The sequence below is a fragment of the Pteropus medius genome, unplaced genomic scaffold (genome assembly GCF_902729225.1).
Source record: "Pteropus medius unplaced genomic scaffold, Ma_sr-lr_union100, whole genome shotgun sequence".
NCBI classification, from domain to species: Eukaryota; Metazoa; Chordata; class Mammalia; order Chiroptera; family Pteropodidae; genus Pteropus; species Pteropus medius.
This window is the reverse complement of record NW_024354911.1, coordinates 4,955,409-4,979,166: the sequence shown is the minus strand read 5'-3', so window position 1 is coordinate 4,979,166 and position 23,758 is coordinate 4,955,409. Positions and strand designations below refer to the sequence as shown.

Sequence of the window (23,758 nt, the reverse complement as noted above, 5' to 3'; positions counted from 1 at the left end):
TGAATTTTGCTTTTGAGCAATATAAAAAAGGCAGCATACAGGACTCTTCTGGGCTTGCCTTTTTTCACTCAACTCATCACTAAAATTTTTCCTTATTGTTAAGGGTCACGGTTGTTCACTTCCATTGCTAAATAATCCATTGTTAGAATGTATTAAAATGTATTTATCCATTCTCCTGATGGTGAGCATTTGAGTTGTTTCCAAGATTTACTGTTGCAAACAGTATCACTTTAAACACATTGTTGGGTGCACATATGCAGGAATGAAAATGCTGGGTCAAAGTGATAAGATTTCTGAGTTTTATGAAATTTAATACCAACTTGTTTTCCAAAGTGATTACACCAATTTATATCTCCATAAACAATAAAAGAGACTCTGATTCTACAACCTCTGATTCAATCAGAAGTATTACCAGATCTAATTTTTGCCAATCCACATGAGTGCTAAATGGTAAGTCATTTTGGTCTTGATTTTACTTCTTTGATTAATAGTGGTTAAACAGCTTTTCCTATTTTTTGGTCATTTTGTCGGTGATATGCCCATTTATGTTATTTGCCTATTTTTCTATTGGGTTGTGTTTTTCTTATTGATTTGTAAGAATTTTTAAAATATACTTTTATTTCTAATCTTTCATGCTTCCATGTATTGCCAGTGTCTTCTCCTGATTTGTAGCTTGTCTTTTCACTTTTTTAAGGTGTCTTCTGAAGTTTTAATAAAGTAAAATTTAACTATCTTTTATGATTTATAGTTCCACCTTTTTCTATGCTCTGGATTTTGTATAAAACTATGCAATAATTTATTCCTTAAAAGGTTGGTTTAAGAATCACTTGAAAATTATCTGAGCTAGGTGAGCTTATGTTTGAGGCGAGTGTGTGTATAAAATTTTGAACTACTATTTCAATGTATTTTATAGTTTTAAGGCTATTTAGGCTTTCTAGTTCTTCTTAAGTCCGTTTTAAATTATATTTTTCTAAGAATATATCCATTTTGTTAACAGGAAAAGAACATCTCTAGATACATAGGCCAACAGAAGGGACTCAAGCCTTCAAATATATTCACACATAAACTCACATGCGTATATGCACTCACACAATTTATAATGACAGATTACTGCCAACACCAAAAATGTGGTATACAAAAAGCCTAGTTTCATCTCCCAGTTTTTCCCTAACACATCTCAAGGGACAAGCCCCTACAATAAATAAAACCATCCCCATGGATAAGAGGACTACCTAAGAGAAAGGGAGATAACTGGCCTCAAATTGTAAAGAATCTGAATTTCTAATGAGAGAAAATAGAGAAAAACAGACTATGTATCTATGATGGAAGAAAAGGAGACAGCACAGATCACGTATTCACAAAATGGATGCAGTGTAAATAGTCAAAGCGGCCAGAGAGTATTTCTTACCTGAATATCCAAAGGAAATACTGGAGATGGGGCTCAGGTAGATGCCTTTGCCATAGGCTGCTCCATGCAGCTTGCAGGAAAACACCAGGATGAGCAATATGAGCCTGGGCCCTCCCATGGCTGTGTATTAGGCAGCCACAAGGCTTATCCAGCCCTCTGTCCCTCCATTTACCTTCTCTCTCATTCAAATAACTCTAGGCAGCTACTCTTGAAAAGCTGATTGGCTGAAAACTGGATGCAGGTTACCCCCTTTGCCTATGAAATACTAGATACTGATGCCTTGTGGAGTGAGGAATTGCAGAGCCACTGAGTTGGTCCTTCAGAATCCATGCTTCTGTCCCCAGATCTTGGTACAGATGCAGATTCCCTCCCCGCACCCAAAAGAAGGGATGATAGAATGGGTAACCAGAAGGGACAATTACCATTCCTTGGAATCTGAAAGGGCAAAGACATGTCTCCTATATCAACTCTCTGAACTAATACTCACATAAACTGAAAAGTTCTAATAGGTTAATTTATCTAATGGTTGTAATCAACAACTCAAACTCCTGCCATTTCCCAAACCACCAAAAAACCCTGCCTGGGTTAAATATACAATAGCCACACTCATTCTATATACATATAGGTCCGACTTCCTAGGGAAGCTAGATTTGAGGATGCTGAGGCAAAAAGAGCTGAGTACTCTAGACCAGCCTTCCCTAAAACTGAGGGGTGCAGGAAGGGGGCTAGAGAGAAAGGGAAAAGGGGCACAGCCTCACCTGCAGTTTGGTGTAAGATGCATTGACCAGCCCATTGCGTAGGATCGAATGCCAGTTCTCAATGTGGGACCCACTGTAACGCAGGATAGAATACATGTCTTCTCACAGTATGAGGTTCCCAGGAACACTTCCAAGACTGTCACTCCCACCCATTCTCACCCACATGGGACATGAAGAGGGACACAGATAGACCTAGCAATGGACATGCACACGGATATAAGTCACAGCATGCAAGATGTGTATGTGGCTAACCCGTACGTCTTAATTTCTGGTCCCATCTTTTCTTCTGTGCTTTAGCTAGTCCTATCCTAAATCCTCAACTGCTGGTTCAGTATTTTTATTTGCCTAGTCTCCTACATTTCAAATTAAATTCTTCTCAAACCCAATAAAATTATCACTAACCCCAAATATGGCTTCCGGTCCTCAATTCATGTCTATTTTGAGAAAATAGTACTACCACTCCCTTTAAATTACCTTTAATATCGCTCTTTCTCGCTCTCCTCCCACAATGAGACATCAATTGCTGATTTCCTTAAAAGCAGCTTTAAAATCTATCCCTCTAATCTGTTCCTTCAAGCATATCTTTTTTAAATATAAATGTAATTTCTCCTCAACTACATCCTAAGTAGCTAGCTTAAGAGTAAAGACTATATGTACCTTTTTATCTTCTACAGCACCTACCACAATAGAATTTAATATATATTTGTTAACTGACTGGTTGATGGACACAGATAACACAAACTCACATTCCTTAAGTGAACTTGCCCTCCCAGTGCCCTACATTATTTGTTGCCTCCCCACACCCAACTCCCGCCTCCACCCTCCTCACTGGAAGGCAAAGGTGCTGCCGTAGAGCTTCTTGGCGGTGCGGAACCGAGCCTCCTTGGCAGGAGGGCTGCTCAGCAGGAGGAATTGGTGTGAGGTGTGCATGAACTTCAGCTGCTGCCCAGGGTGGGGGTGGGGTCAGGAAAACAGAACAGAATGGGAGATCAGGAAGGGAAGGATTTGGGGATAGGGAGCAAATTAGGCTTGCGATGACCCCAAATAAGGGAAATATGCTTAGGCCCAAAGACTATTGTTGATGGACAGAGCCAACCAGGCAAGTTTAGGACCAATGTGGTTGGCTGGTTTGGACCCCCTCCCTGCCCCTCACCAGAAATTTAGTGTTTAGAGGGAGAAAGGCCACTTACCCTGCTGAGAGGTAGTTTGACAATGTGTGACCTGTTGCTAGAGATGATCCTAAGATAAAGCAGAGAAAAAAAGAGAAGGACAGAATAAATGTATAGGTAGGCTGACCTGAACAAAGCAGCAGCCTTGCTGTGCCCCTGGGAGAAGAAGCAAAGATTCCAGGGCTGTCTGAATTTTGTGAAATAGCCAGGTCACTATCTGAGTATTCCTGTGGGTAGTAATACTTGTGTATAAAAATGTAAAAGGAAAGCTACTGACCAGAGACCATCTAGTTACTGCTAGTTAAACAATGGATGGAAGAGAGGGTAGGAGGGGAGCTCCTACATCTAGGGAGAGAAAAGGAACGAACAAAAGGAAGAACATACGAGGTGCTAAAAAAAATAAGAAAGGAGGGGTATGTATTAGGATGGTGACAACTTATCCTTGGGATTTAGAAATTTAGAACTAGGGCTCAGGAGCCATCCCACCTGCTCTTAGAGGAAGCCTAAAGCCTCTCAGGGATGGGGAGGAATGGACAGAAAGTTACTGTTTGGGCTGGAGAAAGAAACAAGAAACTAGAACAACCTTCCTGAGAATTCAGGGATACACTAGATTATAAGTAGGCTGAACTCAGAGGACACCGGAGAACAAAGGCATAAAACCTTGAGGGCCCAGTAAGAAAGCATTATCTCTTATGGTGGATACAGTTTGGTTTTTTTTGTGCTTTACTCATGTACTTGTGATATCATCCCAGCTGGTCTATGCCTAGTCATTCCTCATATTAATGGGGAGCATGCTGCACTGAGAAAGTACTGACAGCAAAGGCTGACTAAGAAGAGAGGGAAGAACTATGTTAGGAAAACAGAAGAGAAATCAAGATCAGGGAGGGAGGCCAGCGGGTAGAGGGTTATAGAGAATGGTGAGAATCTTTGCTAGAGGGAAAAACAATAATGCCTCAAGGCCCTCGACAGTCTCCATCAACAGAGAAGGCCTTGAGACAGGGATAGGGGGTAGAATTGGGACAAAGGCCTCCCTGGATCCACAGAAACTTATTTGAAATGAAGAGTGTTAATTCTTACATGCAAGGGGCCCTCAAAAACCTATTGGGAAACAAGTTGAAACGTCATCTCAGAATTTGTGGGCTCCCTGCAGGATCTGAGTTCTTGTGAAGGCTAGGTATATCAATAGAACCCCAAGGAAAAGCATCCATAATACCTATAACCTCAGGAAAAAGACTGAAACCACCTCTAAGAAAAGGTACATGTTCCATGTCTAATATCATGCCCCTGACCTTACTGTGGGAAGGGTGAACCATTCTATCCATACCACTGCAGGAGAGGATGGGCCAAGGGATCCAGCTTATCCATCTGCTTCTTGATTTCCAGATATGAGCCCTGTAAGACAACAGCCATAAGGTTATCTTCCAGGAGTGGTGGAAGCCCTCCCACTTTCCACAGACTATCAGGGCCCAGGGCAAGGCAGGCACTGAAGGCCACACAAAGGCAAGAGGAGATGGGGTTCCCACCCACAAGGAGCCCAGTCAGATCAGGAAGACTCATAAATATGAAAATGACTTAAGATGCTTACAAAACAACATGCAGGTGGGTCTCCCTCATTTTATGCAATTCCTACAGCCCTAAAAAGTTTGTTGTAAACCAAAAAATAAATACAATCAATGTCAAGAAAGAACAGGCTAAGAAATCCTGTGGTAAAACTTTACATAAAGCAGAGTTCTTCTGACAAGTAAATCATCCCTCCTTGGAGTATCTTATGTGTTAATCTGAACTGTGATATATAGGATTTGCTGAGAAGAGGCCCACCTGAAAATGAGTACAAATGAATGTCTATTCATGCAGAGATTGCAGACGAGGGGGTGGGGAAGTCTGGTGAGGGACAGCCTTGAGTCAAAGGATGGTCACTGCTCCATGTGGCTGCCCCACCCCTAGAAGGATAGAAGATGTAGGCCCCTGGGTCTACTTCCTTACCTCCAAGCCCCCCTCCTCAATCTCCCAACCCTGGGCAGATGTCATTCCCTTACTTCTCTAATTCTCTAAGAATTATGAAAAAAACATTAAATATGAACAACTTGTGAAGGAATTACCAGCAAAGGTAAAGGTTGAGACATTAGGAGTGAGAAAGAGTAAGAGAGCTAACAAAACAGAACAGGACTGGGAAGGCTAGAGAGAGAAGACTAAAGAAAACACAGTGAGCAATCTGAGTAGCATCTCTAAATCTTCACTCCATTCCCATGAATTCAAAGCAGAATAGGGCACTTGAGCAGCATAGGCAGAGAACAGGGAACAGGCAAAGGGCAGATTACCTGGGTCATCTCCCGGATGGACATCACACTATCCAGAGCTTTCTGAAGTCGCTCATAATTCTTCTTCTGTGGGGAATCAATAGGAAGAGAAGAACCAGATGAAGAAAAGTGGAGGAGAATAAGATCTGATGAAAAAGAGGGCTAATGTCTAGGCCCCAGGGAAATGTCACAGAAAGAACACAGATTTAATGTCGGACAGTTATAGAATCACATGCTAGTTCTTTTTTACCAACTGGGAATAACAGATTAAGTTACTTAACTTCCTTGAACCTCAGTATTATTGTGTGGAAATGAAGATAAAAATTCCACTATCCTCATATAGATGTTCTGAGGATTAAATAACGCATGTAAAAAACCTGGTATAGTACATGATACATAGCAATGAGAATAATAGTGAGACACTGTTGGGTACTTGTGATGGTTAATTGTGTCAATTTGACTGCGCCACGGAGTGCCCAAACATTTGGTCGAACATTATCCTGGGTGTGTCTGTGAAGATGTTTCTAGATAAGATTAACCCTTCAATCAGTAGACTGAGTAAAGCACATTGCCCTCCCTAATTTGGGTGGGCCTCATCCAAGCAGTTGAAAACCCAAAAAGAACAAAAAGGCAGAGGAAGAGGGAACTCCTGCCTGACTTCCTAAAGCTGGGACATTGGTCTTTTTCTGCCTTTGGACTTGGATCTGGAGACCTCTGGCTTTTGGATTAGAACTTACATCACTGGCTTGTTGACTGCAGGTCCTGGGACTTCTCGGCCTTCAAAATCATATGAGCCAACTCAATAAATTTCTTTCTATATATATACATATCTCCTATTAGTTCTGTTGCTCTGGAGAACCCTGAGCAATGAGATACTTTACATATATTATCCCTTATTTCTATAACAATTTGCAAGGTAGACATTATTCCCTTTGTAAGAATATAGAATCTTTCTTTCAGAAAGATTAAGTGACTTGCCTAATACCACTCAGCTGGGGAACAGCAGAGTCTCAAGTGGAATCCAAGTCAGTCTTGCTCCAGAGTCTACATTCTTCTTTCATGACATAACTGATATTAATTCTTCTCCCCTTCTTCTGATAAACTCAGTTATTTATTCTCTAAATCAGCTAAAGCTTAGGGTTCAAGAGTTCCCAAAAAACAAGTGATTCATTTCTTCTGACCCTTATTTTAAGCTGCTGTATAAACTAGAATGACAGCTCATAGTCTCCCATTATCTTTTACTGTTTCTGTTCCCCAGCCCTGACTTTCTTCCCAAATGACTTATACCTTAGGGTTAAAGGCCAGAGTCTTGGGATCAGTGGGGTCTACCACAGAAGGATAAGGCTCAAAGATGATGCTCTTCCTAGGGGACTCCAAAGCTGCCCTACACATTGCCACCAGCAGATCCACAACCTTCGGGAAAAGGAGAGAAAGGGGGCAGAAGATAAATGATTTCCCAGTGCTATGAGTCACACAGTATCCAGCATAGGTCTACCTTCTGGAGTCTCAGCATGTTTCTCTGCTGTTCTTTTTAAAAGCAAATATTTATGGTTTTTAATTAGAAAATATAAACTCATTCTAAAAATTCAAGTTACAGTGATTTAAAAAGATAAAAACCACCCCCCATCCCAAACAAATCTCATTTCTCAGAAGTACCTATTGTTAAGTGTAATGTATATCTTTCCAGATAGTTTTCCTGTGGAAATATTTTATTATATAAGCAATTAAAAAAAGAATTGTCCTATACATACTATTGTTTTCTTAATTTTGTATCCATAAATAATACCTGTATAGTATTTCTGCTGTAAGATATGCCATAATTTCTTTAATTGGACTGCCTACAGATGGAGTTGTATCCTTTTTTTTTTACTATTGCGAACAACACTGTCATGAATATCCTTACATATGAAAAGCATTTCTGGAGGTTAAGTTCCAAGGAGTGAAAGTGGTAGGTTCCCCAGCCTTTTTTATCCCAGTTTCCTTATAGCTTTTCCCTCTCCCATACCTCTGCTCCGGTGGCCACCTCCTCTGCAGCTCCAGACATGACTCCCAGTGTATAGAAGGAGAAAACGCACAGTTCACGAGTACAGACAGCTGGCTGAATGGACATATTAAACAGTCAGTGGTGGGGAAGGGTGTGAAACAAGAAAGTGTTGTAGCAAGAGAGGACAAATCGTGACCTCGGATGTTAGAATGAGATAGGAATTTGGGGCCCTCTAGTCAGGAGAAAACTATAAATAAGTGAAGTCTTAATTAAAATGCCTTACTGACAAGTTTGAGAATTAATGTTGTCTCTTCCATGAAACCTTCTATGATCTCCTTAGATAGTTAGATGCTCTCTCTTCTGAGTTTCCACAACACTGCTCATATCTCTTCTATACACTTATAGTCAAGTGTCTGTCTACCCACCTAGACTTGAAAGTCCTTAAGGACAGTATCATATCCAATCACTTTGGTCAATATCTGATTCCAATTTTTAAATGTTGGGTGGGGATTATATCTTCAAAAATAATCACATATATTCATCTTTCCAAACAAGACTGCTGAGATTTGTTTTGAGAAAAACAATTATTTTGAGAGTCTCAGGGAGTATGGACAGAACTCTGCCTTTACCAGAGACCCAGGAAGAAAGGAATAAAGGCGAGATGCAGAGTGAAGGGGCCTTGGCTAAGGGTCCAAGGAAGAGGATCACAGAGCAGGGGCCATACCTTGAGCATGGACCCGTTCTGGAACACATGCTGCTCATCACACACCACACAGTACTCATTCAGTGTTGGAATCCTCTGCTCTGCATACTTCATGATCTGGAGAGAGAAGATATTCTAGTCTTTTGGAAGTACAGACACATATGGGGAAAATTCAGAGATTCTTTTCCAGCTACTCTCCACCCTCCCAGCCCTGGGCCTAAGATAGAATCTCTTCTTGAGTCCTGCTCTTAGTTAAACTGATGATGGCCTGACTTTAAAAGCTAAAACTATGTATTAGAATAAAAATAAGACCAGCCATGGTAAGACCTGGGTTAAGATTCCCCTTGTCACTACTTAATATCATATAACTTTGGGAAAGCCAGTTAACCTGAGCCTTGGTTTCTTCATTTATAAAGTGAGACATTCTCCTCAATGAGATATTCAGAGTAATGAGATGATTTCTGTGAAGGTATTTTATAAACATTAACAGGTATTAATCAAACTATTAACATTAGTTGTGGTAATTACAGATTGTCTCTCTGGGACAGGTGAGTACTGAGTTCATGATAAGATGGCAGCGGGGCCTGAGAAGCCATTTCGACTACCTAGAACAATCACCCCATCCACTGGTCACAATCACAGATATAACTCTGTGCTGGGAAGAGGACAAAAATCCAGAGTTCATGCAGCAATATCCTAAAGTATTTTTTTAAACACTCTGTCTTAACATGGCTTTTTCAGCCAGGTAGTTTGTATATTAATCAAGTTGTTCCCATTTCACATACTCTGGGGCTGGTAAAGAGATATGCAAGGGCTTTTATTCATTCACATTTACTGAATGCCTATGATGTACCCAGCTCAGTGAAAGGTCTCCTTGATTATACAATAATATAAAAGATTGTCTTCTCAGACTCTATACTGCAATAGGGAAGATGCGGTATGTATACAAATTAATTACAATTCAAGGCAGGATATGGTATGTGACACACAGATGCCACATAAAACAAAAAACATCATGGGTTGGCTCCATAGTGTAGTGATTAGCACATCTGCTTTACATGCAAAAGGTCCTGGGTTCACGCCCCAGGTGGAGCCATAGACTATATACCCTGGGTGTGCCAGGCCCCGGGTACACGCCGTGAGCGGGTGGGAGTGGATGCTCCACCTTCAGAGATCCAATTCTTAAGGGGAAATGGAAACATCCATAGGTCAGGGGTGGAAGTGGGGAGGGAGAATTAAAGAAGGGGGAAAAAAAAAAAGCATCATAAAAATTCAGTGAGAAAAGACATCACTTCCATGTAATTCATACAGTTGGAGTAATGGAGATTTTATAGGAAAAGTGACACTGAGCCTTGACTGTAATTGGCACATATAGAAAGGAAGGCCAGTGGAGGGAATGACATAAACAAAGGTAACAGAGATCAAAAGTGAAAGCACGTCCAAGGAATAAAAAGATTTAAAAAAGAAGAAATTACCAGTAGTGGCTGAGCAATGAAAGAAGTCTGCAAGAAAAACTGGACTACTTGAGCAAGGATGGTGGAAATCGTAAAGAAATTAGTGTCATTTCCTTTCTCATCTTGATACCCTGACACTTAAGATTTGCAGTGCATCATTTGGCACTTGGTCATAAATGGTCTGTAAGTATTGTCTTCCAAGTAATGCTGAAAGCTTCTTGAGTTACCATTCTTGAAATAGTAACTATACCTTCTTTTCTCCTATACACATATTTAGTATAGTTCTGGGAGGAGGGTAACTCAGGAAACATTTAACTGACTGAGGAGCTGGGAGATGTTAGGGGATCAAATGCGTCAGAAAACGGGAAAAGCTTTGGAATGAAGTTTTGGATTTGATTTACCTGGACGAGAAATCCATATTCCAGAGTGGGGATATTCTTGCAGTGACCACTGACCTGATGAGAGTAAAAAAACAGACCTCATAAGCCTCCTATGAAGCAGGCGCCTAGATAGCCCTCACACCCTTAACCTGGATTCTCCTAAAATAGCTAAGCCCTATCTCCGATCAGCCGAAGTAATCCCAAAGCTGGAGAGACCTTTAGACATTTCTGCCAAAGGTTCTTGAAAAGGGCTCACCTGTCATTAACCTTCTTCAAGGTAGGTAGAAGAGACTGATACAGCAGTTGACTGCCAAGTCCTAATCACAACCTAATAAAATCATGTGACATCTTATTGGGATGTCTAACCCCAGACTCTCTGCTTCATGGCCTACTATAACATAAGCTTGCCAAACAATTTAGATATGTTTTCAGCTATTAAAAAAATATGTTCCATTCTACTCACTCCTGGTACATGCCCAGGTTTGATTTGTGATGCCTAAAAAACCATACTGCCACCCATTTTGAGAAACTGTACTCCCACAATTCCATTCCCACCCACCTGACACCCAAGTCAAACCCTCCCCAGCCCATGTACCAAAGCAGAGGTCTGTGCTGGGGGAGGGAGGCCCACGTGCTGGGGGCACAGGAGACCTGCCTGGGGACTGGGAGGATAGCCAAACACCTCCACTTTGGGGTTCTTCACGGTGCAGGAGATGGAACGGTTCATGAGGCGTCCAACCCGAAGCTCGGGTACAGCAAGTTTGCCTTTCAGCATGGAGTCCTGTATAACAGGGAAACTGGGAGACCTGGGAGAGCAAGAAGTGACAAAACTGGGGATTCAGTTGAGCCGTAGAAGAGGTTTGGAAACGAGTAGGTCCTAGGTCAAGATGAGTGAAGTGACCTAAGCCAAAGAGGAACTCACATATGAAGAGAGTTCCACTGGATCTAAACACTGTTAAACAAGTAGATCACACATCTGACTTGATTTTCATGTCACTATCTGTGTGTTTTTCTGATTGGAAGATAAAGGGTAGGCAGAGGCAAAGCCTGGGTCACTCTCTGTGGCATCTAGGCTAGGTATGGAATGATCCTTGGAAGAGATCCCTGTTTTACTGTGTGTGTGTGTGTGTGTGTGTGTGTGTGTGTGTGTGTCTTTACACACTTATGATTGAGTGCTAAACACAGTACTAGGAAAGAAGTATTTTCATCCCAGAGAGCCTGATGTCCGACTGTCAATAACAGTGCCTGGGAAGCTACAAATCTGGGTCTGTATTTGCCTTTGGGAAGATCAGAAAGCACAGGAAGTGGGGGATGTAGTCCTGGGGCCAGAAAATGGAGCCAATATTTTTAGAACTAGATAATAAATCAATATACCCTAGCATAAGAGCAATGAGATGATGCCTGTTCTCTGACTTTGCCTCCTTAGGAGAGGGAATAAGGATGAGGGTCAAATAAACGAAAGATGGAGAGAATAGCATATATTTCTCCAAATGTATACCATGAGTTAGGTATTGTGTTTTACCTAAAGCACAAGGTATGACTATTAGGGTCAGAAGTAGAAGGAAAAAGACACATAAAGGACAGGACTATGTGGGTGGTGTTAGTAGTTAAAGGTACAAAATTCAGAGGACCTAGGGAGAGGACAGAATAGATAAATTTAGGTAATCAAGAAGGTAGGGTGGGCACTTAGACAAGACTAAAGTGATTAGAGATGATCAGCTCCTGGGGGAGTACTTACTTGGGGATGGGAGAGAAGATGCTGAGGCCAGCTCGGAACTTCTTGATGGTACCACTTGCCTTGAACCAACTGTGCCTCTTCTCCTGCTGGGTCTTCAAGAAATCGTTGCTGAGATGTTTCCATTGTTGGGATGTGAACATACCCAGGATCCTAAGGAATCAAAACAAACAGGCTCAGGAAAACTCAGGCAAGAGAATAAGTCAAGAAATAGGATTACGAAAGGCACCTAATCTAAAATTCAGACCCAGGGACACCAAAGCTAGTTGTGGTAAGGAAATGTGTCCGAACACCCCCTCCTCCCGTATGACCTTAGCACATGGAAATGTACCTCTTTACCCTGGAGGGTAAATGCTCACTCCTATTATCTAGTCTACTGGACCAAAAAACTTCTGAGATGCTTTGCCTTTAAAGGGAAATCTCAAAGGTGAGCCTTCAAAAGTTGTGAACCTTGGAATTTATTGCCAAGAATGACTATACTGTAGCAGGATAGAGGTACCACCCTTTGCATTGGGAATAGCGAAGAAAAGGACTAAGGACATGACAGGTACTGACATTATTACGTGAAAAATCACATCCCAAATTTATGGTTTCTGACTTTAGTTGGGCCCTCAACTAGTCTCGTCAATCCTTTCATTTGACCTTAATCAATTCTCCTTAGCATTACTTTATTATTCGAAATCTTTACCATCTTCTTTAAGCAATTTCACCTATAACCAATTAACTCTCTCCCTTCTTAACAGAAAAAACTGAAGTCATCAGATATCGGCCTCTTTAATATTCCAACCCTACTACAAAATGTATTCCCATTTCCACCCTTACCTCATCCCTCCATTCTCTGGAGACAAGGTAACCCTCCTATTAAGGATCAATTCTTTTATTTGTGTTCTGGATCTCAGCTCCTTCTTGCCTCTTTAGGGATACTAATCCGTCAATCATGCTCCTCTCCTGTCAAATCCTTTCCCAAAGTCTACAAAAAGTTTCACACTGCTGCCCCTCAGTTTAGCTACCTCTCCCGCTTCCCCTCCTATCCTCATCTAAGTTACTCGATCCATACTGATTATTTCTATTTTGTCGCCAACCACTCACTTCTCAATATATTCTACCCTTGCCACTGCAATTATTCTCACCTCGATGGTAAATCCAACAGAAATTCCTAAATTTTGCTCTTACTTATCCTCTCTGGCATCTGGCCCTCCTTGTAGAAACTCTTATCCTTGTCTTCTGTGACATTATTCTCTTCCCATTCTTCTCTAACTTCTCTGACCTCCCTTCAGTGTTTCTTCTTCCTCTGCCTACGCTGCTAATTTCTTGGGTATTCTGTCTGAGTGTTAAAGGGTGTTTTGTCTTTGATCCTATTTTCTTTTCACTCTATCATGCTCTCTCTTAGCAATCTCATATTCTACACTGGTTGTAATTTCCACCCATACACTGATATATATCTTCAACCCTAATGTCTCCTATAAGTACCAAATCTTCATATTAAGCATCTCCACTTGAATATACCAAAGTCACCTCTAAACGACATGTTTAAAATAAAACTAATTATCTATCCTCATCCCACAAACCTGCCTCTCTTCTTAAATCCCTATTTAAACTGGTGGTATTACAATTTATGCAGACATCTAGGATGGAAACCCAGGAGTAACTTTCCACTATTCCTTGGCTTATGACCATATGCAACATATCCAAGTCAATTTTCAAGTCTTATTGATTTTATACCCCATAAATCTCTGTAGTCTATCATCTCTAATTTTCACCTATAGTCACACTTTGGTTCAGGCCCTCATCTCACGTCTGGTCTTCTACGAAAGCCTCCTACTCAACTAGCTCTGGTCTCTAATCTCACTCCCTCCTACTTAATACAATGCTAGCAGAATGATTTTTCTAAAGCTAAAAAGACCACGTCCTTCCTTTTCCTAAAGCCCTTCAACGCTCCCACTGTCTACAATATAAGCACTCAAGACCCTCTCTGATTTGAACCTCTTCCTATTTCTCTAGCTTCAGTTCCTATCACTTTTCTCTTGCATTTTATTAGCAATATTTAACTACTTGAAGCTTCCTGCATACATGCTGCTTCACATGACTATGACCTAGCAAACGTTATTCATTCTCAGAGTCTGTCTACATGGGCAACTCTTATCCATCCTTGAAAACCATTAATCATCTCCCATTCATTCAGAGCCCTTCACCTGCCCCCAGAATAGGCCACTCCTTCTTCTGTGTTCCTTCAAAAACTTCCATATTCACTTGTATTAGAACATGTATCCACTGGACTCTTTTCGGAACTTCACTGAGGGTAAAATCTAGTTCAGCTCTCTTTGTATACCAAATACTTAGCAAGTTCAACATATTTAATATACTTAAACTGTCTAGCTCCTACAGACCCACTGTGAGGAAACTACAAGAGGAAATGTGAAGAGCATGGCTCTAATTCCAGGATTGTACTGTTCCTTAGATACTAAGTACTGATGAGCCTCTCCTCTTACCTCCAAGAAGTCTCAATGCCAGATACCCCAGAACCACAGGCTCCTCTGCCTAATCATAAATTTGGCTCTGCAAATTTATTTTAGTCTTTCTTGGGCATATCTCAGAAAGACATTTTTGGAAGGAAACATCCCATCCAAAGGTCTGCCTGTCCATCCACATATGTCCATTTCTCTTTCCCTCATATGTCCATAACCAGAAATATCAAAGTTCTTACTTTTTCAACTGAAGACCCAGCCCAAACCCTTCCTTATTTGATGGCTGGAAAACCTCAATTGATGGTTCTGCAAAGAGAAAAGAAAGCTCCTAGTACATACACATCTCTATCCTCCTGGGAATTCAAAGCCCCAGGTTCAGTGGACTAGCTTCCTTGACCCTAAAGGTATCTTAAACAGTAATAGAGAAGGAAAACATCTGTGGCAGAGGGGAAATTCTGGGAGCTGCCTGGCCAACTTCAAATGTCTTCAACTTCTATGAGGAAGTTAAAGGGAAGGGGAAGAATAAGTAATATCCAGAGAAAACAATTTCATTAACCAAGAAGGATTTGAGGGGACTGCTATCAGGTAACCAGTAATGAAGACACCAATGAGAAGAGACTGAAAGCCCCTACCAATGGCCTGCAGATTACACCCAAGGGTCTTGTTTCTAGCTTTTCTCTGTCTTGCTTAATTTAGGACTTTGCATTAAATCAGACTCAGAGAACCCATTTGCCCAAAGTCACGGCCTTTACCTGGTCCATCAAGGTACTGGGAGAGAGAAAATCGCAGCCTCAACACAATAGGTTCTGTCCGAAGGACTTTCCAGGCTGTAGAGACTTCCTCCTAAAAGAGTACGGGAAATAGTTTCCAGTTTAGTAACAGAGAGGAATGGACTTGGAGTCTTTCCTGTATGATATGCACATGCACAAGACAGTACACACCACTGTCTTCTGATGGCCTAGGAAAGACAGGGATGAAGAATATGTGTTCCAAATACAGCAGTCAGGAACATGACTGCTGGCCTCCATGACAAAATCCACAAGTCCAGCTAGACATGTTGTTGGCAGGTACTAGTACCACTTACATCGAGGAAGCTGATGTTGATGTGTAGGTCAATGTCCACATCATCGATAGTTCCATATTCTCTATAGAGATACAGGTGACCACAAGTGAGATTCATTAAGGGAGAAAAGAAGGGAACAGATGCTGAGGTGGAGGGAGAACTGAGCCTGGGGCCAGGGAGAGGGAAAGGTAGAGGTACTTCTGTATATAGACTCTTGGCTACAGTTTCTAGGCCTACATGATCAGGGCCTTCTCCAGTTCAGAAGCCTCTTCTTACCTCAAAGGTGAAACTATCAGCCTAGAGGGATCAAGGATAAAAGGGAATTTCTAAGGAAAGCAGCTGTATTTCCCTATTTACTCCTGTCAGCCAAGCTTAAGTACTTTGAGCAATTCTATCACTAAGCTGGTAAGTTATCAATGCCCACAGACTCCCTATCATAAAAAGAAAAACCCTCTAGCATTTTAATAGTTCAGAAAGAAATAGCTTGCTCCCCTGCCACCTCTGAAGTAGAGTCCCACCTGATGGATACAGAGTTCTCACTGTAGATCTCTTTCACGGCTTCAATGTCTGCATCAAGCTGTGGGTGTCGATACAGGTCAGCTGCACAACTCCCCTGAATCAGCAGGAAAAACAGTCGGGAGAGTGGAAGAAGACAGAGGGGGAGAGAGGTGAAAAATAAAAAGAACTTGAAGAAACACCAGGAATAGGAAAATCAAACAAGAGCAGTACATATAAGCAAAAAGCTGCATACATGAAGGGACTCTTGGTGGTGGCCCTTGCTGGGGATTTCACTGACAGACAAGTCTGCCCCATCACCACTCTAAGAAGTTTCAGTAGTCCAACTACAGGCAGCTTTGCCTAAGTTCATATCCTTAAGTTTCCAGCTTTTCCTCTCAGACCTTGACCAGGACACTTCAGGTGTCCCTTCTATGAGAACTCAGAATAGACTGAATATAGCATTTAACTGAGTGGTCCTGTCGGAAGAGTCCAACATTCTTGCTCAGGCTAATGCCCTGGATAGTGATGGCATTAAGCAATCACTGGCAGGATAATTTTTTAAAAATTTGACCCTATGATTAAAATGACTCCACTGGCTAATTAAGGAAGAGCCAGAAAATAATTATATCCAACTAAGAACATAAGGGTAGCCTCCATGTACAGAGGATGTAGTTTACTCTGAAAGGTAATGAGTCCCAGGAAAGAGCAAGGCTCTATCATCTTTGAAAAGATAATGTTCAGACCACATCAACATTATATCTCTGGTCCGGAATAATCTCTTTCACTCCTGATGTATCCAGAGAGTACACATTTTGACTGTCCAACATGGATCTTGGATGTAATCTCACCTGAACTCCATAGAGAAACTCCTCTGATTCATTATCTCCCTCTGAATCATCATCATTCCAGAACTGGCCTTTGATGTCCTAGTAATGAGAAATAAGGATACAACCCTTTGCTGGTCCCTGTTAACCCATGAAATGAAGTAGAATGATAGGACTGGAAACAGATCTTCACAAAGAATGGGAAGTTCCCTGGGATAGCATAAGTGAGGCCCTAATCCCTTCATTCCCTTCACCTTGCCCTTTGGGAGCATCTCCTTCTTCCTGATCTCGTCATATCCATGGTCTAGTTCTGACTTGGTGGGATGGGGAAAAACAGTAGGGAATTTTGGCCTTCTTAAGTGTCAAGTATGACTGAGGGCCTGGTAGGCAATGAGGGAAGAATGCAGAAGAATTCAATGTCAAGGCTGGTTCCTAGGCATATCTAGGTTCTAGTATAAGCTGGCCTCCTCTAGAATCATCTAGGGACTCAAGGCAGCTCCAAAGCATATCTAAGCTCTCTTGTTTTATCACTCCCTTTATATCCCTTTCCTTCCCAAGAAAATTCACCTATATACACACCAAGTAATATTGTTTCCATGCCTTCTCCTTCCTTCAACTTCATATAGCCACTATACCTTCCAAAAGGGAAAATAACCAGGAAAAGGTGAGGTGGGCGCTTTGTCCCTTCTACCCTCGATGGTCAGTTGCAGGGGTGGGCAGTCAGTTCTCACCATTGGATCAGTGGGTCACACACACTCCCAGGTCAGTGCTAGGCAGCACCCCTCCATACCACCAGCTGAAGCCAGGCCAACGAGATGGGCATTTAGGAGGCCCCAAAGGCAGACAAGGAAGGGGAGTGATATCAGGAGCTGACTGGAGATCTGCTGAGGATGGCAGGCTCTGCGGTTGTGGTGATAACAAGTCACTGTCCTGTGGAAAGTAGACAACAATTGGTTTCGTCACACTTAAAAGCTAGGTGGTATATATAGAAGCACACATTTACGAAGTCACTTTTATTATACACATATACAGACATCTGTACATAAAGAAACATACTTGTAAGCATGTATGCACACTTGTATATATAATTCTTCAAAGATAATGAACCATGAAAGCACTATAGAAACATAAGGCACTACTGTTCCATTCAAGCTAAAGAGTTGGGATTGGGACAAGTCTCCACTCTAGTTCATAATATTGTATCAATCCTGAAGCAAAAAGTGATGGTGGCAGGACCAAACGCTTATGCTACTCTGTCATGTCAGTTCATTTAGTACATTCCTCACAGTACCAACTCCCATCAGAATGAGATTCTTTTGGGAGTTTTTACCCCTAGTTTCTTCCCCAAATTGAGTCACTATTTCTTATTCAACAACGGTATCACAATAAGCCTTTATATGATAATCACAGCTAACTTAAAGAGCCCTCAACAACACTGAACATTCTCTGGTAGACATGGTCTGAGTTGTCATGGCCAAAATAATGCCCTGGACTCAATTTGGAACCTACTCTGCAAAGAAAAATGCAGTAATGATCCCAACGAACGCTCAGGAAAAAAACAAACCCCTAGTCCTTTCACAAAAGCGACTTCACAGTTCTAGCTGCATATATCTCAGTCTCACCCACTCCAACCTTAAACAGAGTTGTTCTTGGTCTCTAATATGGTTCTGTTGAACCTTAAGTTTCTAGATCTCTGGTTTTCAAGTGGGCTTTGTAGATCAGCAGCATCAATTATCACCAGGGAATGTTAAAAATGTAAACTCACAGACCCATACTGAGACCTAATGAATTAGAAACTCCAGAGATGGGGTCCAGTAATGTGTTTTAGCAAGCCCACCAAGTTATTCTGATACACAGTAAAATTTGAGAACTACTGTTCTAAATCCTTGTGTGTTCAAAGGGCCTGTAGTCTGTTCCTCAGATACCTAAACTTAAGCCTGGCAACAGATCCAGGATGGGGACATAAGGCACAATGCCAGGTCAAATAGCATAGCAGTGCCCCAGCTGACAGTGCTGCCTGACCCATCAAAATATGCAGAAGCAAACTGCAAGTGAAGTTCTTAGAGATGAAATAGCTGACATCTGAGATTTGCTTTAAATACTGTTCTAGTAGCAAAAAAAAAAAAAGATGGTGGGAGGAGAAGAGATAGACGAAATAAATATGGCAAAATGCTGACTACTGCTGAAGCTGAGTAATGGGTACATGAGGGTTTCTTGTAGTCTCTACCTTTGCGTATAGTTGTAAATTTTCATTTTTTAAATGCCTACAGCATCTGGTATTCCTAGGTGGTCTCCCATCCAAGTACTAACCAGGCCCAACCCCGCTTAGCTTCCGAGATTAGACAAGATCGGGCACGTACAGGGTGGCATGGCCGAAGATTATAAATTTTCATTATAAAAAGTTTTTTAAAAAATCAGAGACTATTCTTGGACTCTTGCAGGGGCTCTCCCTAAAAAGTCGATTCTAAATGTGATCGGGAAGATTACCTGAGACTCCACAACTGCCTATTTGCTACTCTTCAAACATAACAAGCATATTCCCACCACAGAGCCTTTGTCCCTATTGTTCTCCCTTCTTGGAATGCTTTTCACTCAGATATCTACAAGGCTTGTTCCTTCACTCTTTCAGATCTCTGCTCTAAGGTCACCTTGACCATCTATATAAAATAGCAAAACCCCAACACATACCTACTAGCACTATGCATCGCCCTTCCCCGCTTTATTTTTCTCATAGTACTTATCACATTCTGACATACAGAAAGTTTGTTTATTGTGTTTATCTCCAACCAGAAAGTAAACTCTGTGTTGGCATAGGCTTTGACTTTTTTTATTGCCTAAATTGTCAGCCCCTTAATACACAGTTATTAAATGAGGGAATGAATGAACTGTCCACTAGATACCTAAGCCAAAGGGCAGATACATATAAGAACCTCCATGCATCTACATATAGACAAAACCATACAGAAATGAATTTAAAAAGGAAGGTTCCATTCACCTTCAAGAGCAGCTGAGAACCAGAATATGAAGATCTGGGGGCTGAGTTTCTGAGACTTGAAAATAAACAGTCAGGTGCTGATCTGGGTGATCACATAGGAACAAAGAGGGAGGCACTAATGTCCAGCCTAGGCTGTCTTGGGCTGGGTGGTAGGATGATGGCAGCGGAGGCCAGAAGTATCGACTTTCTCGAGGTCTTTGTCACTGTAGAAGTCAATAAATAGCCTCTCTCCAAGGGCGGTTGCTGCTTGGTTTCTGCTGTTACCACAAGGGAAAAAAAGGTAATTCAGAGGGAATTTTTCTTGTCCAGGGAAGAGACAATTCAGACACAACCATATTTTTCAAACCAGGCTGTTTCAGTAAAAGGGACTCCCACCTTCTACTCAATGCCCATTTCTCTGAAGAGATGGAGAATGAATTTAAAAGAGGAAGAGTAGGGAAAAGGGGAGTGATGTCATAGAATTCACAGAATCACAGACTTTTTCAAGAGGAATAAGCCTGAAAGATGACCTATTTCAAAGCTTTCATATTATACCTACAATACACAGGTGTACGGAGGTCAAGCAACTTGCTTAGTATAGTGAGACTGAAACTTAAGCACATTTGACAGGTCCTAATAACATCCAATCTTCATGTGATATGGTTACAGCTAATTAAAGGAGTTGTTAATGAAGCAAAAAAGACCTGACTTATCTAAATGAGATAAAGGAAGGAACCTTTCAAGAGAAGATAGGCCAAATACAGACTGTGAAGGGTGTCGTTCAGTTCAACGTTTAGTTTGGATGGCAGCTAACACAGAACGCTTTATGAATTTTCGTAGGAATAGCCAAATGTAAATAAGCCTCAAGTCTGGATCACAAAAGTCTTTCTCCAGGTCCACAGGCGCTTCTCTGTGTGGCAACTTTATATCTGGTCAAAGATCTCAACATCTAAACTCTGAGTTTGACTCCCGGCTTTGCGGTCCTTGAAAAGGGGGTTATTCTGCTCCATATCAAGAGCTCCTTTCTCTAAAAGACCAGGCCACTGAACAAAGAGTGCGGGGGAGAATCCAGAGAGGGGCGATTCTCGCAGGCTAGCGCTATCTCGGGTATCCAGTGGAGGAAGAGGACCGGGTTTGCCCCCAAAACACTGGCTACCACCCGCCCTTCCAGGACAGGCCCCGAGGCCTCCCTTGGGGGAGTAGTTAGAGCTCTTCTCTGGTTTCCTCCGGAGACCCCAAAGACACCCAACACCTGCCTCCCGGGGAAGAAGCTCTGTGCCCAATCTGTGTCGCCAGCAGCCCGGCCTTGAGCGAAGCCTGTCTGGCTCCTGGAGACCACTCGGTTCAAGACCCTTCACTTCATCCACCCCAGCCGGTACCCTTCCCGCGGCTCGGCCGCCCCGCCCCGTCCCCGTGCCGACCGCCTCAGAGGCTGGCCTCGCGAGTACTCACGGCGACCCCGGGCCGCGCGCGGCCGCCGCTGAGGGTACGAGCGGCCCGGGACGCCCCGCGGGGGCGGAGCGGTAGGCCAAGGGGCGGGGGCCGGGCCGGCCGGGCGGGCGAGGTCGCGCTCCCCCACGCCTCGTCGTTCCGTCACGGGCGCGCTGACCCACTCTGCGCACGCGCGCGCGGCGATGCCGTGGCCACGTGGCCCGCTCGGAACCAACCGCCACGCGGCCTGCCCCGGGCGCGCTTTCGCCCCCCCTCGCGTACGTCCCCGCCGACGCCAGGCTCTGGGCGTCTGCGCGGTGGTGGCTGGTTAGGACGGGGAGCGGAGCGGGGGTGGCACCTGCGCCTTGGGTCGGGGCGTGTGCGTGGAGAAACAAAAGGGGCTCTGAGGGTTCTCAGAGGGCCCTCAGAAATACATTGTTGGCATTTGGCGCCCCGTGTGGTTGGGAGGAATGCGTAGGGAAGGCAGTCCCCAGCTACCGTTCTGCATTAGCGGCCAGGCCTGCAGATGGAGCTTCTAAGACTCTGCTGCTTCTAAGACTGTGGTTTGCAGTGGGAGTCAAACACCTCAGGGGTCTTTTAATTCTTAAGTTTAATACATTTACTCCCCTGGCAGCTGTAGTGAGCTGGAAAGCACGCTGACCAATTCAGACAAGGGCTGTGAAGGAAAGGGGTGACATAGTAGACCTGACAAGCTCAGGGAGCTAGCAGCAGGCCTAGCAAGCTCATTGACAGAAAGTAACCACGCAGGATGGTCTGTTCATAAATTTTTAACTGGGCAGGTCATGGCAGGTAGTCAGGTCCCAGGCCTACAGCCTCCTCCGCAAAGGTCAGTCTTTACCATCAATAATTCCTATCCATTGTTCTTATGCATCCAGGATAACATACCCTTGAAATGTCAAAGTAATTTTTATTTTCTAGACCCCTTGAAGTCACAACCACCAGCACAAGACTATTAGAACAGGAGTGCTCATTGTTACCTTGTTGCCCGTATACTATCTCTATTCACTGTAAAGGGTATATGTTGACTGTCTTGTACCCAGCAATGTAAAAGAAGTATGTAACTCTCCATCTTACTTTCTACCCAATACCAGACACTTCCCTGCTTAGCTTTCTCCCTCCTTTCCATCTACCACCAATAGATTTCAGTGTAACTTTCCTTAAATTTCTCTCCCTTGATTTTAAACGTATAAAATAAGCTGCAAAACTGCCATTGTCCATAGCATTTTCTTAATCAGTTAAGAACTTGCTTCTAGGTGTGTCCTCACAATCTTGGCTCAAATAAAAAAAGCTTTCTACAATTTGAAGGTTCCTTCGTCAGCAGGGTTCAAAGCTTGGTTTCAGCACTCATTGACGGTTCAGCTTCATTTCTGAGTCTTAGTTTTCTCATTTGTAAAGTGGGGACAATAATATCTATTTAATGGGGCTGTTGTGGTGAGGATGAAATGTGGTGGGAGATTGGAACGTATGCAAGTGCCATTTTACAGGATATAAAGAGTCAAATTCCTATAATTTCAGTGGTTCGACCTAATACAGTTTACTCTTGAACGACATGGGGGCATAGGGGCACCCTCCCAATCAAAAATTCACATGTGACTTTTGACTCCCCCCAGAACTTAGCTATAGGCCCTTAGTATCCTCAGGAGATTGGTTCCAGAATCCTTCATGAATACCCAAATCTGAGGATGCTCAAGTCCCTTGTATAAGAGGGTGTAGAACAATGCATACAGTCAGCCCTCTGCATCCAGAGTCCCAACCATGAATCAGAAAAAATCCTGTTTTCCATACAGAAACTTGGGGATAGTGAAAGCCGACTGTGTACTTTTTGAAAAAAAATCTACATATTAAGTGAACCCAAGCAGTTCAAACCCATGCAATTCGAACCCAAGTGGTTTGAATCGACTGTAGATATAAAGTAACCAGCACTGTACCTGGGACTAGGAAGTATAGCAGGTCTTCAAATAACATTGTTTCATTACATGTCATTTCCTTATAACATTGATGAAAAAAAAATTTTTAACCTCTAGCCCAGCTACTGTCTGTGTGGAATTTGCAGTTTCTCTCCATGTCTGTGTAGGCTTTTTCTGGGGATTCCAGTTTCCTCTCAGATCTTAAAGATGTGCATGTCAGGTGAACTGACCTGTGTCCCATCTGAGTGATACGGGTGGGTGTGAGTAGCCCTGCAATTGATGGGCACCTTATCCAGGGTGGGTCCTGCCTTGTGCCCTGAGATGCTGAAGAGGCTCCAGCTACCTGTAACCCTGAACTGGAATGAGCAGGTTGGAAAATAATTATTGTTTTTATTAATCTTTCTTAAATGTATGTATGGCTCACATTTATCAATGTTTAATATTAGAAGTGTTTGGGGTCTTTATTTAGAATTTTGGTGATGTTTTGTGACCAGAAATCTGAGGAGCTTCACGCTTGTTGACATCAATTAGCCTGTGGTGAAATTGGTTTCCTTTTACATGATTTCGATTAAAGTCCTAGGTTCCAAGAATATATGGATGATGTTATGTGAGAACTTACAGTAGTCCATTAATTCAAGTTGTGACTATGGTTATTATGGTTATTAACTTCAGAAATGGCCAGACCTC

General features: G+C 42.6%; 1 protein-coding gene and 1 pseudogene across 10 annotated transcripts in view; both read right to left on the bottom strand.

Annotated features, from left to right (window-relative positions):
- Positions 1–21,323, bottom strand: part of PARP6 (poly(ADP-ribose) polymerase family member 6) — a 25,744-nt gene extending 4,421 nt beyond the window's left edge. The window contains exons 1-20 of one of the 10 annotated variants that reach the window (XM_039856610.1): positions 21,165–21,323; positions 19,734–19,990; positions 17,470–17,668; positions 16,763–16,840; positions 15,935–16,029; positions 15,438–15,498; positions 15,106–15,196; positions 14,593–14,659; positions 11,892–12,041; positions 10,749–10,959; positions 10,175–10,228; positions 8,341–8,436; positions 7,638–7,730; positions 6,920–7,045; positions 5,654–5,719; positions 4,660–4,727; positions 3,357–3,405; positions 2,996–3,108; positions 2,167–2,239; positions 1,409–1,478 (exon numbers count right to left, since the gene is read on the bottom strand). In XM_039856610.1, the coding sequence (XP_039712544.1) occupies positions 1,409–1,478; positions 2,167–2,239; positions 2,996–3,108; positions 3,357–3,405; positions 4,660–4,727; positions 5,654–5,719; positions 6,920–7,045; positions 7,638–7,730; positions 8,341–8,436; positions 10,175–10,228; positions 10,749–10,959; positions 11,892–12,041; positions 14,593–14,659; positions 15,106–15,196; positions 15,438–15,498; positions 15,935–16,029; positions 16,763–16,840; positions 17,470–17,472 (1,564 nt within the window). In that variant the 5' untranslated portion in view covers positions 17,473–17,668; positions 19,734–19,990; positions 21,165–21,323. Of the gene's footprint in view, positions 1–1,408; positions 1,479–2,166; positions 2,240–2,995; positions 3,109–3,356; positions 3,406–4,659; positions 4,728–5,653; positions 5,720–6,919; positions 7,046–7,637; positions 7,731–8,340; positions 8,437–10,174; positions 10,229–10,748; positions 10,960–11,891; positions 12,042–14,592; positions 14,660–15,105; positions 15,197–15,437; positions 15,499–15,934; positions 16,030–16,762; positions 16,841–17,469; positions 17,669–19,733; positions 21,127–21,164 lie in introns of those variants that run through there. The other 9 variants (XM_039856611.1, XM_039856616.1, XM_039856614.1 and 6 more) reach the window with 9 other exon arrangements.
- On the bottom strand, positions 19,000–19,118 carry LOC120598023 (uncharacterized; annotated as a pseudogene).
- Positions 21,324–23,758: the final 2,435 nt, after the last annotated feature.